The sequence below is a fragment of the Chenopodium quinoa genome, unplaced genomic scaffold (assembly GCF_001683475.1).
Source record: "Chenopodium quinoa cultivar QQ74 unplaced genomic scaffold, ASM168347v1, whole genome shotgun sequence".
NCBI classification, from domain to species: domain Eukaryota; kingdom Viridiplantae; phylum Streptophyta; class Magnoliopsida; order Caryophyllales; family Amaranthaceae; genus Chenopodium; species Chenopodium quinoa.
In genome coordinates, this window is record NW_018743669.1 from 174,074 (window position 1) to 193,211 (window position 19,138).

General features: G+C 37.2%; 3 protein-coding genes and 2 pseudogenes across 3 annotated transcripts; all 5 read left to right on the forward strand.

Moving 5' to 3' along the window:
* The first annotated feature begins 910 nt into the window (after positions 1–910).
* LOC110683351 (L-type lectin-domain containing receptor kinase IV.1-like) lies at positions 911–3,318 on the forward strand. Its single transcript, XM_021859702.1, has one exon. It carries the CDS (start codon positions 1,194–1,196, stop codon positions 3,195–3,197), a length of 2,004 nt encoding a protein of 667 aa, XP_021715394.1. The 5' UTR covers positions 911–1,193; the 3' UTR covers positions 3,198–3,318.
* A 1,620-nt stretch (positions 3,319–4,938) lies between these two features.
* LOC110683353 lies at positions 4,939–7,868 on the forward strand (annotated as a pseudogene).
* A 2,362-nt stretch (positions 7,869–10,230) lies between these two features.
* Positions 10,231–12,436, forward strand: LOC110683349 (annotated as a pseudogene).
* Positions 12,437–14,189: 1,753 nt separating this feature from the next.
* Positions 14,190–16,839, forward strand: LOC110683352 (L-type lectin-domain containing receptor kinase IV.1-like). The gene has a single exon (XM_021859703.1). It carries the CDS (start codon positions 14,353–14,355, stop codon positions 16,297–16,299), a length of 1,947 nt encoding a protein of 648 aa, XP_021715395.1. The 5' UTR covers positions 14,190–14,352; the 3' UTR covers positions 16,300–16,839.
* Positions 16,840–16,966: 127 nt separating this feature from the next.
* LOC110683355 (receptor like protein kinase S.3-like) lies at positions 16,967–18,812 on the forward strand. The gene has a single exon (XM_021859705.1). The coding sequence runs from the start codon at positions 17,055–17,057 to the stop codon at positions 18,618–18,620; it is 1,566 nt and encodes a 521-aa protein (XP_021715397.1). The 5' UTR covers positions 16,967–17,054; the 3' UTR covers positions 18,621–18,812.
* Positions 18,813–19,138: the final 326 nt, after the last annotated feature.

A 19,138-nucleotide genomic window follows, 5' to 3' on the forward strand; every position in this document is an offset into this window, starting at 1 on the left:
ATAGTCTATAATTTAAGGAAGATAATTATATCTCCTTTGACCATACAACAAATATATACTATATTTAACTCTTAAATTTGAGGATGATGCTCCTTTCTTTTGCTGCCCCAGACCGACTTGGTCTCCCTAAACAAAATTCTTTGATCAACAATAATAAGGCGGTCTAAATTGCATTTAAGGTGATTTGAAATCGGGTCAGGAACAATTTGCGTTGAATTTAGGTCGGGTCAATAACAAGTCGTGTTGATTTCGAGTCGGGTTAGTAACTGATCGGGTTGAATTTTTTGGTCGGGTTAGTAATAGGTCTGGTAAAATTCGGGTCGGGCCAATAACAAGTCGGGCTGAATTTGGGTCAGGTTAATAACAAGTCGGGTTGATTTTGGGTCGGGTATGTAACAGGTTGGTATGTAACAGGAACGGGTCGGGTTGAATTCAGGTTAGTAACAAGCCGGGTAAAATTCGGGTTTTGACGGGTTAAAACGGGTTTGGGTCAATTTCGGTTCAAGTCGGGTTCGATTCGGGTCAAAAATTTACGGGTTACATTCGGGTCGGGTCATCTCCAGGTCAGTTCATGTTCGGGTTCGGGTCTCACATTCTCGAGCCAACTCGGGTTTAGGGTCGGTTTCAGGTCGGGTTTGGGTCACCATTTTTTCGGGTTCAGATGGTTCGGTTAAGAATTGAAGGTTCAGATGGTTCGGTTAATAATTGAATTTGAGTCGGTATTTCGAATCGGGTCAACTTTTGACAACTCTATTGTTACATATTTATGCCCTCTATCTCAGTTAAAACATTTATTTCAGTTGTCATTTTCATTTTTTGACGGGTTATATCAACTTTCCTTAATTTGTAGGTTATTAAGTGGAATATTGAATAAGGCATATACACATCACTTTCACAGACAGCCAAGTAAAAGTAATTTCTGGTCTCTAATTTCATAGAACATCTAAGAGACTTTTCAAAAGACTTATCACTTTACTCCAAAAAACATTTACAAGATATTTTGTATCACTCATTTGAATTTATCCTAATATTCTTTGATCAACACATAAGACATTTAATGCAAAGGATAAAAAAAAAATAAAAAAAAAATAAAAAAAAAAAGAAAGAAAGATAAACTACCCTTGAAAATATACCTCTTATGCCTCAAATGGCCATTGTTCCTGAATCCTGAATACCTCCACTAGTTAATAACAATGATTCTTATACTTGTTCTTGCATTAGCTGTACAAATCTTTGCTCAAGATGAAACACAGTTCATCTACAATGGTTTCCAAGGTTCCCTCAATAAACTTCAAGTTGATGGAATCGCGACTATCCTCCCAAATGGTCTTCTCCGGATGTCAAACCATACACCTGCTAGTCTTTCCCATGCTTTCTATCCACATCCCGTGATCTTCAAACCAAATCATTTATCATTCTCTACCACTTTTGTTTTTGCAATGTTTCCTCAAGTTCAAAATATTTCAGGCCATGGAATCGTTTTTGTTATTAGTCCTACCACAAATTTCCAACACACTCTCCCAGCTGCGTACCTAGGACTCTTTAATACTTCCACCAATGGCCGTTCTTCTAATCATATAGTTGCTGTAGAATTAGACACTGTCAAAAATCCTGATGTCGAAGACATTGATGGCAACCATGTTGGGATTGATGTCAACAGCCTCATATCTGTTGATGCTGCTTCAGCAGCATACTACTCTGACAAAGAAAGGTCGAACAAAACCCTGCTGCTAAATAGTGGGAAACCAATGCAAATTTGGATAGACTATGATGAGGTTGAGATGTTATTGAATGTAACACTAGCTCCATTTAGAGATCCAAAGCCTAGTAAGTGTTTACTGTCTAAGCACCTTGATCTTTCTGCCATACTACTTCATTCCATGCATGTTGGTTTCACTTCTTCTACTGGCCTTCTATCAAATCGTCATTACATACTAGGATGGAGCTGGAATCAAAGTGGGAAAGCGGAAGATTTAGATACTTCCAAGCTTCCATCACTTCCACAAGACAAACATCAAAAGCAAATCCTAAACAAACTTATTTTTCCAGTTCTACTTTTTGTAGTTTTACTATTGTTACTAATGATTGCTGCTGCTGTTTGGGTTTTATGGAGGAAGAAGTATGAAGAATTGGTTGAACCTTGGGAAAAGGAATATACTACTCATAGATATACATTCAAAGATCTCCATGTAGCAACAAAAGGTTTTAAGAAATCAGAGCTTCTTGGAATTGGCGGTTTTGGGAAGGTCTACAAGGGTAAACTGCCTTCTATAAGTCACCAGGTTGCTGTGAAACGAGTATCCCATGACTCGAAACAAGGGATGAAAGAATTTGTTGCGGAGATTTCTTGTATGAGAAGGCTAAGTCATAGAAACCTGGTTCCACTACTAGGTTACTGCAGAAGAAAAGGGGAGCTTCTTTTGGTCTACGAGTATATGCCTAATAGGAGCCTAGACAAGCACCTCTTTGGCAAGGATGATGAGCCAAATTTATGTTGGTCCAAGAGATACAACATCATTAAAGGGGTGGCCTCTGCCCTTTTATACCTCCATGAGGAGTGGGAACAAGTTGTCCTTCACCGAGATGTGAAGGCAAGTAATGTCCTGTTAGATGCTGAGATGAATGCAAAATTGGGAGATTTTGGTCTGGCCAGACTGTATGATCATACAATTGATCCTCAAACCACTCATGTGGTAGGTACCATTGGATACATTGCACCCGAAGTCAGTAGAACGCAGAAACCTACCACCAGCTCTGATGTTTATGCTTTTGGAATGTTTTTACTTGAGGTGGGTTGTGGGAGGAGGCCAATGGGAAAGCAGACGGATGATGTTGCAGAGGATTTCCTCAGTGACTGGGTTTACGACTGTTGGAGAAGGGGGGAAATTCTTATGGCAAGTGATCCTGCAGTGGAAGGTGATTATCAGGAAAATGAAATGGAGCTTGTATTGAAATTAGGCCTTCTCTGTTTGCATCCTAAGTCAGAAGAAAGGCCGACTATGAGGCAAGCAGTACAGTTTCTTAATGGAAGTGCAACTTTGCCTGAAATACCATCTGACTATGAAACTGTTAGTGGCATTTTCTTTGGTGAGGTATTGGGGAAATCAGTTTCATTTCCATCATATCCACCATCATCTGGAACTATCTCTCATGGAGATATGTCTAGCACAAATTCAGTCCTTCAATATGGCCGCTGAATATTGAGTTAGTCTACCTTAGCTTCTTGTTAAACCGATCTACTTGCAGTACAGCTAAGTAAATCTAATGTGCAATGTTGGAACATGTCTCATTATATGCTATTCTTCAGAAATTGGTATTCCTTTCCTTTATTTAACAACCTTCTGTTTATGCAAAATTTCATAAAAAAAAATTCTATGATCTAACCACGATTAGCCATTTTTCTCTATAGTCTAGTCCGTAATCATACAGGGTCAATCGATAGCTTAAGGTCATTCAAGGGAAAGAAGCTGCTAGATATACCCTAGAAAGAGCTCATTATTTGCATATCTAATATCAGTTTCCTCCAAAAATTAACAAACTTCTGAAACAGCAATTTTCCCATACCAGAACAGACTACAAGGGAATAAGAAACAAGTATTCTTTAAAAAAAAATGTATCAGCACTGAAACTCCAGAGGCATCAGATGCAGTAAATAACAGAGCACTTAATTATCCATATATATAACGATGAAATTTCATAGGTTAAACTGAAACATAAATAAAGTTGGATAAGTATTGTCATACGCTGAAGGATTAAGTCCGATTAACTGCACAATCCAAGACACTTGGCTGCCCAATTATCTGTAACAATAAAGTTTAAAGAGTCAATATAAACTTAGAAATGGGCATTGGTCTGACAGTTTAGGCATAAACATGAGCTTAAAATGATCAGCTGAAAAAAGGTATGAAATACCTAACAAGTTCCTGATGTTGGTGACTATAATTTAGGCATATAAGATGATAGTTGGTGGGTGACAAGACATCAGAATTTTCATCAGACTTGTGAAGAAGATTGGTTAATGTTTAGAGACTATGCTTATAAATTTTAGAATGTTTAATGCCTGTCTTTATTACCGATTACAGTCTAACACCCAGCAAAGACTAGCAAAAAAACTGCATTTAGTACTGATTTAATCGCCTTGCATGATTGCTAAATCATACATAATAAACCAGTAGTATATGTATATTTAAGTTGTTCTTTGGTTCTATAATTGCTTTTTACTGGTTAAACAGTTTCACACTTTCACGCATACATTTTTATTGTTTTGCTCTTCTTTTAAGTTCAGTGTTTTGGCTATGACTAAAAGAATGCTCATTTTCTTCTTTGAAAGGAGAACGAAGACAAACAACGAAGAAAATCTTTGCCTGGAATTAATCTCCTAATTAGTAGTGTATGTTTTAGGCTGCATTTAAGAAATTCGGAACAGACAAAGGAAGGAAGAAAGGTAATTCAATGAAAGACGACAAGTGTGACATCTATATCTTCATAATTGTATCTTTAAAAAAAAAAATCAATTATTCATGTTGAAAAATAAATGATGAATAGAGCATATATAGTACAGAAATACTTATTGCCAAAACATATAAAGGACTTCATCAATATGATAGGACATCCAAGCGACTTTTCAAAGACTTGAGTCACTTAGCACCAGAGTAACGTGAGACTTGGTCCATAAATCCATAATCCACTAATGAGTTACAAAACATATTACTGTATTATTGCAAAGGAATAAGGAATAAATTGAATAATTAAACTTGTCATAGTAATAGTAAGGTTATAAAAAATAAAACACCTAGTGAAAGAAGCTATATTACCTTAGCTTGGACATACATAATTCATTACCATTCCTCCGTGCAGCCGAGAGATGCATTGGAATATGTCAAATGATGCATTGCAAGAGAAAACTGGCTACCCCTTAGGAGAAGGAAAAAAAAAAGGTTAGATATCATCCATATCGTGTTGAATACGAAGTAACATGTAAATATGCAATGTGATAAAACTTCGCCTTAAAAGCAAGCTATTGCCACACCCTATACAGGTAGTCCATAAGCTATCTATTAATAGCTTGGGTGAAATTTTCCTTGTGCCACTAATTGGACGTGCGCCCAACTATAGAGATTCTAAAGTGTGCTAGCTAATCTTGCATTGTAAAACACGCAGTATGTACTGCGCTGTTGAACATTGTAAGGTAAATAATAATTCCAGCTTCAAGATGGAGAAATTTCCCACCTCAAACCATCCAAACACTGTATTGAACTCCTTCTATCCGAAATTAATTAGTTGTCACATTCTCCCAACTCGTCATAATTAAAAAGACATGATACCATAACTTTATATGAAAAAAAAAATGTGTTATTTGTATGATTTCCTCATCTCTTGACAAGTGGATCACTCGTCCTCTTAACATTTCTTCTTCTTCGTTCTGATCTTATGGTTTTTCCTTCCCCTGCCATTTCCCTATTTTTCCAAGAGCTTTCCATCTGCTTGACCGTGTCCAATATGGCGCTCTCAGGAAATAATACTCGTAGCAATTAAATGGTCCTACTATTGTACTAGGAAACCTATTCTATTGTGACAAAGCTACATTGCCTTCAAATCTCTTTGGCTACACTTGAGCTCTATTACTTTGCTTCACTTTTTCATTCCTCAAAATCAATTATATTCCCAACATAATTCCCCCATAAACACTTTACTAAGCTAACACTCCAAATTTCAATCTTATTGGATGTTGTTCTTGAATCCAAACTATGATGAGCATGATTATACTTGTTCTTATATCTCTTTTAGCTTTACATGCATCTGCTCAAAATGAAACTCAATTCATCTTTAATGGTTTCAAAGGATCTATCAATAAAGTTCATGTTGATGGACTCGCGACAATCCTCCCTAATGGTCTTCTCCAAATGACAAACTATACAGCCCACAATCTTTCCCATGCTTTCTATCCACATCCTGTGATCTTCAAACCAAACCATACATCTTTCTCTACCACCTTTGTATTTGCAATGTATCCTCGTGTGGTAAATCATTCTGGCCATGGAATCGCCTTTGTTATTAGTCCAACCACAGATTTCCGACATGCTCAACCAGCCACATACCTAGGAATCTTCAATGCTTCCACAAGCAGCCTATCTTCCAAGGATAATACCAACCAATCTTTGAACCATATATTTGCCGTAGAGTTAGACACTGGTAAAAATGTTGAAGTTAATGATATCGATGCCAACCATGTTGGAATTGATATTAATAGCCTGAAATCAAAAGATGCTGCTCCAGCATCATACTATTCTGATAAAGAAGGGGTGAACAAAACTCTACGGCTAACTAGTGAAAAACCAATGACAATTTGGATTGACTATGATGAGGTAGATATGATTGTTAATGTAACATTAGCTCCACTTGGCCATCCTAAGCCCAGCAAGCATCTCTTGTCTAAGTACTTCAATCTTTCCACCGTACTCCTTGAATCTATGTATGTTGGCTTCTCTTCTTCTACAGGTGTGGTTGCAAACAGTCACTATATACTAGGATGGAGCTGGAATCAAAGTGGGAAAGCACAAGATTTAGACCCTTCCAAGCTTCCATCACTTCCACGAACCAAACATCGAAAGCTAAGCTTAAGCCACCTCATTTTTGTGGTTCTGCTGAGTGTTGTTTTACTACTGCTATTATTAATTTACGGAGCAGTTTTTTTTGTATGGAGGAAGAAGTATGAAGAGTTGCTTGAACCATGGGAAAAAGAATATGTCCCGCATAGATTCTCATACAAGGATCTGTACGTAGCAACAAGGGGTTTTAGAAACTCTGAGCTTCTTGGAGTTGGAGGATTTGGGAAGGTCTACAAAGGCGTATTGTCTTCTACAGGTGATCAAGTGGCTGTGAAACGAGTCTCCCATGATTCGAAACAAGGGATGAAAGAATTTGTTGCTGAGATTTCTAGTATGAGAATTGAGAAGGTTAAGGCATAGGAACTTGGTACAGCTCCTAGGTTATTGCCGAAGAAAAGGGGAACTTCTTTTAGTCTATGATTACATGCCTAATGGAAGCCTTGATAAACTCCTCTTTGACCAGGTTGAGGGATCAAGTTTGTGTTGGTCCTCAAGATTCAACATCATTAAAGAGGTGGCATCTTCCCTTTTATATCTACATGAGGAGTGGGAACAAGTTGTCCTTCACCGTGATGTGAAGGCAAGTAATGTCCTATTAGATGCCGACATGAATGCAAGGTTGGGTGATTTTGGTCTTGCTAGACTTTACGATCATAACATTGATCCTCGGACTACACATGTTGTGGGAACCATCGGCTACATTGCCCCAGAGGTCAGTAGGACGCAAAAGCCTACCACCAAATCTGATGTTTTTGCTTATGGAATGTTCTTACTTGAGGTGTGTTGCGGGAGGAGGCCAAGTGGCAAGCAGTCTGACAACGAGGTAGAGGAATTCCTCAGTGACTGGGTTTATGATTTTTGGAAGAAGGGAGAGATTCTCAAGACTAGTGATCCCAAAATGGAGGGGGACTATCAGGAAGAAGAAATAGAACTGGTCTTGAAGTTAGGGCTTTTGTGTCTGCATCCTAATCCAGAAGAAAGGCTGTAATGAACTGACTTCGGGGAGGGTATTATGGGTAGTTTAGTATGTTAGTAGTTATCAATTGTAGTATGGGCAGTATGGGTAGTCTAGTATTATTAGGTTTGTAGTTGTTAGCCTTAGTATAAATAGGAAAAGGAGAGAAGGAAACAGTAGGCAGAATGTTATTATTTTAGAGAGTTCTTGGAGAGTGATGGCCTAAAGCCAATAACGATGTACGCAAGCTTTAAGCTTTATCTATCCAAAACAACCTTCCGTTCATTTAATTTATACGCACCACGCTAGTTCGTTGCAAAGGCCTAAAATGAGGCAGGTAGTTAAGTTTCTGAATGGGAGTGCAGCGTTGCCTGATATACCATCAGAATATGATATTGAAAGCCACAGTTTCATTGGGGAGGGTTGGGTAGCATCAGGTTCATTAGCATCATCACTCCCATCATCGTCAGGAAATATTTCTGTTGGTGTTATGTCTAGCACAAATTCAGTCCTACAATATGGTCGTTGAATCAGTAATATCAAAGTGCTGTTACACCACTTATTACTTAGTCAGATATTGTGTTAGTCTACCTCATGTGCTTGTAACACAATATATAGATCTGATGTGCTTTGTAAAATACTAGATTATGTCTTATTAACTAGGAGCTATTTTCACAATAAGATTTTCTTTAATTTCCTGCATTCAACAGCCTTCTGAGTCTACTCCAAATTTTTATTTTTATTTTCCATGAAAACCTTTCTTGTGCTCTATATCTGTAATCATACAGGGTCAATTGCTTGCTGAACTAATAAGGGTTTAATAACTTCATTGTTGACATAACTAATATCAAGTGTTATTTTCCTTCCAAAATAATCGACTTCAAAAACAGCCATTTTTGTAACCAGACCAAACTACAAGGGTATGTATGTGACTGAAACTCGAGATGTATCAGATGCAGTAAAAAACAAATGAAGCATTTAATCAAAATATAATGAAGAAACAGCTTCAAAAAAGGGACAGAGGAATGAAGATACAAGTTTTGACATACCCTGTAGGATATATATAACAAGCATAATCCAAGACACTAGGCTGCCCAATAACTCCAGTGAGTTATCTCATCTCATCTGTAACATAGATGGTAAAGAGTCAAAATAAACATAAAAATGGGCATTGGTTTGAAAATTTAGTCACAAACATGAATTCATTGAATAATCAGGTGAAATAAACTTTTAAATAATATACATAATGACTATAAAATCCAATCAGAATTGCTCTCTACTAATCAACAACAAATGTGAGTACATGACTACATGTTGGTGGGTCTTTGGTTCTTTTTCTTCTTCTTACTAGATTGACAATTTCAGACATACACCATTTTTTTTTCTGTTAAGTTCCACCTTAGTCATGACTGAAAGACTGCTCCATTTTTTTATGCAATGACTCCGAAAAAAGAATGGAAGACAAACAATGAACAAAATCTTTGTCCAGATTCTACCTAAATTTAGATGAATATAAAAAGCAAAATATAGGTGTAAAGGTATTCAATGAAAGACTACATGTTTAATAGATCAAGTAATATTGTAGTACAGAATTATTTCATACTGCCTAGTCAATATATATAATAATATACAGGTCTTCACTTCAATATAATAAGATATCAATGTGACTTTTTCAAAGACTTCAGTCCCTTGACACCAGAGTAACTTGACACTTGGGTTACAGTTCACTGATGAGTTACAAATCATGTGTTTAGAGCAAAAGAAAGGATCAAGTACCCAACATAATCAAAATTATAAGCGAAATCTTAAAATTATAAGCGTTTGATAATTTGAAGGAACAACTATGAATATTGTACGTGGCTAATGATATTTAGAACGAAGCAATGGACATTAAGGTCAGATCAGAGAATATATGAAGCGAAAAATTCATTACCTAGGACATACAAAATTCATTACCATTCCTCCCGTATGAAAAAACATATAAACATGCAATGTGATAACAATTTGCCTTATAGGCAGTAACATGTAAATATGCAATGTGAAAATTCCAGCTCTGATATAAAGGAAAATTCCCGCCTCAAGCCATCCAAACACTTTATACGGAGTATTTGGCCTCATTCTATCCAAAATTAGTTGGCACTTTCTCCTTACTCGTCATAAGTCAAGATATGATTCTATAACTTCACATTAAAAATATTGCGTTTAAATCCATGATTTGAATATCTTACCCCGTGGATCCCTCAGTCCTCTTTCGCTATTGGACTTGGGATCAAGGGAGTCCTATCTCCGATATGGGCCTAACCTTTCTTCTTCCATGGTCCCCCTTCCCCTGCCTTCTCCCTATATTTCCAAAAGATTTGTCTGCTGACCGTGTCCAATATGGTGCTCTCTAATGGAAACAATAGCTTGTAGTAGTTAAAAAGCATAATACTAGTAGTGGTTTAAGGGACCAATTCGGCAATTACTAGGAAATCTATTATTTTGTGACAAAAGTTACATTGCTTTTAATTATCTTTGGCTACAACTTGAGCTGTATCATTAGCTTCACTTTTTTGTTTCTTTGAAATAATTAGTCCTAACACAATCCCCCCCCCCCCCCATAAATACTCTACTAAGATAACACTTCAAGTTTCAATATTATTGGCTATTGTTCCTAAATCCTAACACTAGGCCACCCAATTAATTAGCAAAAATGAGCTTGATTATATTTGCTCTTATATTTCTTTTAGTTGTACATGCATCGCTCAAAATGAAACACAGTTCATCTACAATGGTTTCAAAGAATCTACCAATAAAATTCATGTAGATGGTGTTGCGACTATTCTCCCTAATGGTCTTCTCCGAATGGCAAACTTTACAGCCCACAATACTTCCCATGCTTTCTATCCACACCCTGTGACCTTCAAACCAAATCATACTATACATCATTTTCCACCACTTTTGTTTTTGCAATGTATCCTCTTGTAAATAAATCTGGCCATGGAATCGCCTTCGTTATAAGTCCTACCACAGATTTGCATGGTAATCCATACCTAGGAATCTTCAATGCTTCTATCCCCAACCTATCTTCCAAGGATTACACTAACCAGTCTTCGAAACATATATTCGCCATAGAGTTAGACACTATAAAAAATGATAAAGTTAATGATATTAATAATAACCATGTAGGAATTGATATTAACAGCCCGAAATCTAAAGATGCTGCTCCAGCATCATACTATTCTGACAAAAAAAGGGGTGAACAAATCGCTAAAGCTAAATAGTGGAAAACCGATGACAATCTGGATCGACTATGATGCAGTAGATATGATTGTTAATGTAAAACTAGCTCCACTTGGTCACCCTAAGCCTAGCAAGCATCTCTTAGCTAAGCGCTTCAATCTTTCCACCTTATTCCTTGATTCTATGTATGTTGGCTTCTCTTCTTCTACCAGCCTGTTTACAAGTAGTCAATACATACTAGGATGGAGCTGGAATCAAAGTGGGAAAGCACAGGATTTAGACCCTTCCAAGCTTCCACTACTTCCACGATTCAAACCTCGAAAAATAAAACTAAGCTTAAGCCAGCTGATTTTTCTAGTTCTGCTGAGTGTGTTATTACTATTGTTGTTATTGATTTCTGGAGCAGTTTGGTTTTTATGGAGGAAAAAATATGAAGAGGTTCTTGAACCATGGGAAAAAAAGCATGCACCACAAAGATTCTCATACAAGGATCTTTATGCAGCAACTAGAGGGTTTAGAAACTCTGAGCTTCTTGGAGTTGGAGGATTCAGGAAGGTCTACAAAGGTGTGTTGTCTTCTACAGGTGACCAAGTGGCTGTGAAGCGAGTCTCCCATGACTCAAAACAAGGGATAAGAGAATTTGTTGCAGAGATCTCTAGTATGAGAAGGCTAAGGCATAGAAACTTGGTACAGCTCCTAGGTTATTGTCGAAGAAAAGGGGAGCTTCTTTTGGTTTATGATTACATGCCTAACGGAAGCCTTGATGAATTCCTCTTTAACCAGGCTGAGAGATCAAATTTATGTTGGTCCTCAAGATTCAAGATCATTAAAGGGGTGGCATCTGCCCTTTTATATCTACATGAGGAGTGGGAACAAGTTGTCCTTCACCGTGATGTGAAGGCAAGTAATGTCCTATTAGATGCTGACATGAATGCAAGGTTGGGTGATTTTGGTCTTGCTAGACTTTACGATCATAACCTTGATCCTCGGACCACTCATGTTGGGGGAACCATCGGCTACATGGCCCCAGAGGTGAGTAAAACACTGAAACCTACCACAAACACCGATGTTTTTGCTTATGGAATGTTCTTGCTTGAGGTGAGTTGTGGGAGGAGGCCAGTTGGCAAGCACTTTCACTATGAGGTAGAGGAATTTCTCAGTGATTGGGTTTGTGATTGTTGGAAGAAGGGAGAAATTCTCAAGACTACTGATCCCAAAATGAAGGGGGACTATCAGGAAGAGGAAGTAGAACTGGTTTTGAAGTTAGGCCTTCTGTGTTTGAACCCTAAGCCAGAGGAAAGGCCTAGAATGAGGCAAGTAGTTCAATTTCTTAATGGGAGTGTAGCTTTGCCTGATATACCATCTGAATATGATATTCAAAGCCACAGTTTCTTTGGAGAGGGTTGGGTAGCATCAGGTTCATCAGAATTACCATTGCCATCATCGTCTGGTATTGTCTCTTTTGGTATCATGTCTAGCTCAAATTCAGTACTCCATTATGGCCGTTGAAGCAATGATTTGAGAGTGCAGTTAGAGTACTTAGTCAGATGTTATACCTTTTTCATAAATTAATGTGCTTGTAACACAGTATTTAGATCTGACGTGTAAGTGTAGTAAGATCATGTCTTATATATTATGAGATTTTATTTCAGTGGTAATCTTTCCTACATTATCTAGCCTTCTGAGCATACAGAGTTCTAGTTTTTTTTTTCACATCAGTAAACTATCTGCAGGCATGACACAAACTTTTTTGAATGCTCTATACCTGAGAATTTTAAGTCTCTATAACTTGCTCTGTTGCTCAAGGACCCTCTGAAGGGAAAGAAGCTATTTGATGTTAGAAAACCCCAGTATAATTGGCCTGGGCACAATACCACCTCCTATTAATGGGGTTTCTTTCCAATAACACCCTGGTATACTTGGGCTAAACCTTTTTAAAAAAGCTTTATATTTTAAACATAATGCGAAACAAGCATATTTTGTTATCTTGAATAGACTGATTGCAGTATAGTACTTAACTACATACATATTCACAATTTAATTGCTATCATAGGCTTATAGGCATATTAGCACAACTCTAGAGGCATCAGATGCAGCAGAAAACTGAACACACGATAAAGATTACAAAATAATTAAGTTAGATAAGTTTTGACATACCCTCCATTGTTTAACCAGCATTATGCGAAGACATTAGGCTTCCCAGTTATCTGAAACAGCATTGGCCTGGTAAAATAGTCTAGTTAAGTTTAGCAGTGGTAATCAGCATGGTAATTTAGGCACAGATTATTAAAAGCACTCCGACTAAATGATAACTAGCTTTTTCTCTGGATCCTGGTCATGATAAATGGTAATTAAGGGAAATAAGATTAATACTTTTTCAAAGAAAATGTGAAGATAAGGTTTTTATATGGAATTTAAGTAAGGTTATATGACGTACCATCCATCCATCAGATATAGTTATAAACTTCAGCCTTCATCGTATTACAGACTGCACTCGTATGCCCTGCTTTGACCGACAAACTTAATCAGACAACAGCAACCAGACACTTGTGACATAATACTTCATATTAGTACACTACTGAGATAGTATACTTACTATGTCATTACAATCAAGACAGAACAAAAACTAAACCACCTAATAAAATCATTTTATCAAAAAAATAAGTAAGAAAAATAACATTAAATAAAAAACAGCGAGAGAAGTGTTGTATAAGCCCAATCTAGTTATCTGAAGAAATATTTGGCGGATTCAGTGCTCCGGACTTCCGATCCTTTTTAGATCCTAGGATTCTAAAGAAATGGAGCTCATTTTGAGGCAAGTATTGCAAGTTTTGGATGACACTAACAATTCTCTACAAAAATCTGACAAGAGTCTTGTGAAACCATCAACTTCATTTCCAGCAACACCTAACTATGCATCAGCTTGTTCTGTTTCTAAAGCTGATATGATTCAACCCTTGTGCATGGTCTTTAAATCATAGGATGCGTAATTTCTTCATTTGTTACATGTCATACATATATAGTTCACCTAATGACCTATAAATCCAGCGAAAATACTTGTAATTAAAACAGCATGGTGATGTCAGCTTGTTCTATAATTTCTTGAATGAATATAATCTTGTGCCTAAATTATATATTTATTTATTTATTTTAGTGTTTCAGTTGAGATAGAAAACCTGCTCATGGCAAGAAGTAGAAGAAATGGACAGTTCAGTAAGTGACAACGAAAAAAAGGAAGTCAAACATTTGGGCTTTGATCAAAGTTTACACCGCTCAGCATTTCATATGCAGTCAACCAGTATACCACCTTGAATTTCTTACATAAGTATTGGTCTTTCTTAGAGTAGGTTAAATATCATTATCAAATAATTTTGGTATGAAGTACTCCGTATTAAACAAATTAACATACTAGTAGAAAATACTCTTCAATATGAAAACGACATTTTGCTGCCAAAGAAATTAAATACTAGTATGACTTTTCAAGCGACCAACTAGGACATATTGTATAACCCACATCTATTCATCCTAATATATACTGTACTTTGAGGTAGAAATCATACATTCTTGATGGAATCGCAACTATCCACTCAAATGCTTATATCTCCAATGCTTATTATTGTTCTTATATTATCTGTACATACCTTTGCTCAAGAGGATATGCAGTTCATCTACAATGGTTTCCAAGGATCCATCAATAAACTACATGTTGATGGAATCACGACTATCCACTCAAATGGTCTTCTTCAAATGACAAACCATTCGCAACAGCTTTCTTCCCATGCTTTCTATCCACATCCTGTAATCTTCAAACCAAGTCGTTTATCATTCTCTACCACTTTTGTTTTTGCAATGGTTCCTCAAGTTCATAATATTTCAGGCCATGGAATTGTTTTTGTTATTAGTCCTACCACAAATTTCCAACATACTCTCCCTTCTCAATACCTAGGACTCTTCAATAATTCCACCAATGGCCGTTCTTCTAATCATATAGTTGCTTTAGAATTAGACACTGTCCAAAATCTTGAATTCAAAGACATAGATAGCAACCATGTTGGAATTGATGTCAACAGCCTCAAATCTGTTGATGCTGCTTCAGCAGCATACTACTCTGACAAAGAAAGGTCAAACAAAATTCTGCTGCTAAATAGTGGAAAGCCAATGCAAATTTGGATAGACTATGATGAGGTTGAGATGTTACTGAATGTAACATTAGCTCCATTTAGAGATCCAAAGCCTAGCAAGTGTTTGCTGTCTAAGCACCTTAATCTTTCTGCCTTACTCCTTGATACTATGTATATTGGCTTCTCTTCTTCTACTGGTAGTGAGGCAGCAAGTAATCATTATATACTAGGGTGGAGCTGGAATCAAACTGGAAAAGCACAAAATTTAGACCCTGACAAGCTTCCACCACTTCCACAAAACAAACAGCAAAAATTACTCTTCAGAAATATTGTGTTTGTAGTTCTACTTATTGTGGTTATACTAGCGTTATTAGGGATTGCTGCAGCTCTTTGGTTCCTTTGGAGAAAGAAGTACAGAGAACTGCTTGAACCTTGGGAAAAGGAATATGCCCCTCATAGATACACATTCAAGGATCTTTATGTAGCAACTAAAGGTTTTAAAAACTCTGAACTTCTTGGAGTTGGTAATTTTGGAAAGGTCTACAAGGGTATTTTACCTTCTACAAGCCGCCAAGTTGCTGTGAAGCTAGTGTCCCATGATTCAAAACGAGGGATGAAAGAATTTGTTGAGGAGATTTCTAGTATGACAAGACTAAGGCATAGAAACTTGGTACAGCTCCTGAGTTACTGCAGAAGAAAAGGAGAGCTTATTTTGGTCTACGAGTATATGCCTAACGGGAGTCTTGACAAGATCCTATATGGAAAGGATAATAAATCAAAATTATCTTGGTCCACGAGATTCAACATCATTAAAGGAGTGGCCTCTGCCCTTTTATACCTTCACGAGGAATGGGAACAAGTTCTCCTTCATCGAGATGTGAAGGCAAGTAATATCCTGTTAGATGCTGAGATGAACGCAAGGTTGGGTGATTTTGGCCTGGCCAGACTCTATGATCATAACAATGATCCTCGAACCACTTATGTGGTGGGAACTGTTGGATACATTGCACCTGAAGTCACTAGAACGCAACAACCAACCACCAGCACTGATGTTTTTTCTTTTGGAATGTTTCTTCTTGAGGTGGGTTGTGGGAAGAGGCCAATTGGCAAGCAGTCTGATAATGATGATGAAGATTTTTTCCTCGGTGACTGGGTTTATGATTGTTGGAAAAGGGGAGAAATTCTTACAGCAAGTGATCCTACAATGGAAGATGATTATCAGGAAAAGAAATTGGAGCTAGTATTGAAGTTAGGCCTTCTCTGTTTGCATCCTAAGGCAAAAGAAAGGCCTACAATGAGGCAGATAGTGCAGTTTTTTAATGGAAGTACAACTTTGCCTGAAATACCATCTGATTACGACATCGATAGCTGTATTTTCTTTGAAGAGGGTTGAGGCAAAGCAGCTTCATTACCATCACTATCTGGAACTCTCTCTCTCTCTCTCTCTCAGTTTCCTGTCTCGCATAAATTCAGTCCTTCGATATGTCGTCGTTGAATCACAAATTTCCAGACGGCTAACTGTTAGAGTACCAGTTCAAATATTAGGCCTCTCCTTTTTTTTTGGTGAAAAAGGATTTCATTCAACAATATAAAAGCATTACAGAGTCTGCTACATACTACGAGTACTACATTACTTGTAGTCTACCTTTATAATAAACTGGTATGTTTGTAAGCCAGTATGTAAATCTAATGTAGTAATGTGCAATGTAAGAATGTTGGATTATATTATATTATGTGCTATATATTTTATCATAGACTACATTGAACTCCTTTCGTTCAAAATTAGTTGTTACATTCTCTTAACCGGGAATACTTAAATGATTTTCTTATCACTTGATGTGTGTACCCCTAGTACATACCTAACCTTTCTCCTTCATCCATAGTCCCCACTTCCCATGCCTTTTCTCAATTCATATTCACATTTTTTTTCTATCCGTTGAACGCGTCCAATATGGCGTTCTCGCATATAATAATAGTACTACCAAACTGGTCATACTACTGTGTTATTTTGCTTTATTACGTCTCTACGACAATTACTTTGATCAGGGCTTCCACGTCTTACACCCATAAATGCTTTCCTAACACTTTTAAATTTCAATCTTACTCCTCTAATAAGGTATTGTTCATCGGTCAGCTCAATTCGCAATAATGAGCTTGGTTATTTTTTCTCTTATAATACGATTAGCTGTATATGTATTTAGTCAAAATGAAACACATTTCATCTACAATGGTTTCAAAGGATCTATTAGTAAAATTCATGTTGATGAGGTAGATATGATTGTTAATGTGAAATTAGCTCCACTCGGTCACCCTGTGCCTAGAAAGCTTCTATTTTCTAAGCACTTCAACCTTTCCACCTTTCGCCTTGATTCTATGTATGTTGGCTTCTCTTCTTCTACTAGTGTGGTCGCTGAGAGTCATAACACATTAGGGTGGAGTTTGAATCAAAGTGAGAAAGCACAAGATTTAGATCCTTCCTTGCTTCCATCACTTCCACGAATCAAACATCGAAAGCTTGGTTTTTTATATGAGGATAGAAAGCTAAACATAGACCGGCTGATATTTGTACTTTTGCTAAGTGTAATTTGCATATTACTGCTATTGATTGCTGGTGCAGTTTGGTTTGTATGGAGGAAAAAGTACGACGAGTCTCTTGAAACATGGGAAAAAGAATATGGCCCACATAGATTTCCATACAAAGATCTTTATGTTGCAACAAAAGGTTTTAAAAATTCTGAGCTTCTTGGAGGTGGTGGTTTTGGGAAGGTTTACAAGGGTGTATTACCTTCTGTAACTATAACTCAACAAGTCGCTGTGAAACAAATCTCCCACAACTCGAAACAAGGGATGAAAGAATTTATCGCGGAGATCTCCAGCATGAGAAGGCTAGCGCATAAAAACTTGGTGCCACTCCTAGGCTATTCTAGAAGAAAAAGGGAGCTTCTCTTGGTATATGAGTATATGCCTAACGGGAGCCTAGACAAGTTCCTCTTTGTCAAGGATGATAAGTCAAAATTATGCTGGTCCTTGAGATTTAACATCATTAAAGGGGTGGCCTCTGCTCTTCTATACCTTCATGAGGAGTGGGAACTAGTTGTCCTTCACAGAGATGTTAAGGCAAGTAATGTCCTGTTAGATGCTGAAATGAACGCAAGGTTGGGTGATTTTGGCCTTGCCAAACTGTACAATCATAGCATTGGCCCTCAGACAACCCGTCTAGTGGGAACCATCGGATATATTGCACCAGAGGTTAGTAGAACAAGAAAACCTACCACTAGCTCTGATGTGTTTTCTTTTGGAATGTTCTTACTTGAGGTGGGCTGTGGAAGGAAGCCAACAGGCAAGCAAGATGATGATGACGATGCAAAGGCTCTATTTCTCAGTGATTGGGTTTATGAATGTTGGAAAAGGGGAGAAATTCTCAAAGCAAGTGATCCTAAGATGAAAGGAGATTATCAGGAAAAGGAGATGGAGCTGGTCTTGAAGTTAGGCCTTCTTTGTTTGTATCCTAAGGCAGAAGCAAGGCCTAAAATGAGGCAAGTAGTTGAGTTTCTTAATGGGAGTGAAACTTTGCCTGATATACCATCTGAATACAGCCCTGATATTAACGATTTTTATGGAGATGACTTGGGAACATTGCGTTTATTACCATCAGGAACTAGCTGTCCCGGTGTCATGTCTAGCACAAATTCTGTTCTCCAATATGGTCGTTGATTTAGTGATTTAGTCATTGACTCCAGAGTGCTACTTTGTTTGTTTGTTTGTTTTTTTTTTTTTTTTTTTTTTTTAAGTTTGCATTTTTCAAGGGTGCAAGCCACTCGAAAGCTTGGACTGGCCTATAAAATTATAGTTCTATGTTCCTGAAAAATTAGTCATATTAATCTTCTTGTTAGGTTAATTATACCATATATCTGTCCAGCTCCGCTTGTTCGTAGCATATTCAGAGCCCTGATCCTTCTAAGCATGCAGAGTCTTAAAACATGGTCTTACTGTAAGCTAACCTTACAGAGTCATGTGAAAGATAGTAGTACTTTCACCCTCACCTTACTATGCATCTGTCTATTTAGTTTCTAGTACTAATTCAATTCTCGCGCATAGTTTTCCTAACGACCACTCCTATCAGACATATTTGTAATTAAACAGCATAATGCAAAGGCAGGCACAAACATGAGTACAACAAATGACAGCCAAATCATCTAGGAAACATCTGTAACTATATAACAGGTAATTAA

Coding starts and splice junctions, on each gene's coding strand:
- LOC110683351 (XM_021859702.1), top strand. CDS start 1,194: ATGATTCTTATACTTGTTCTTGCATTAGCTGTACAAATCTTTGCTCAA.
- LOC110683352 (XM_021859703.1), top strand. CDS start 14,353: ATGGAATCGCAACTATCCACTCAAATGCTTATATCTCCAATGCTTATT.
- LOC110683355 (XM_021859705.1), top strand. CDS start 17,055: ATGAGCTTGGTTATTTTTTCTCTTATAATACGATTAGCTGTATATGTA.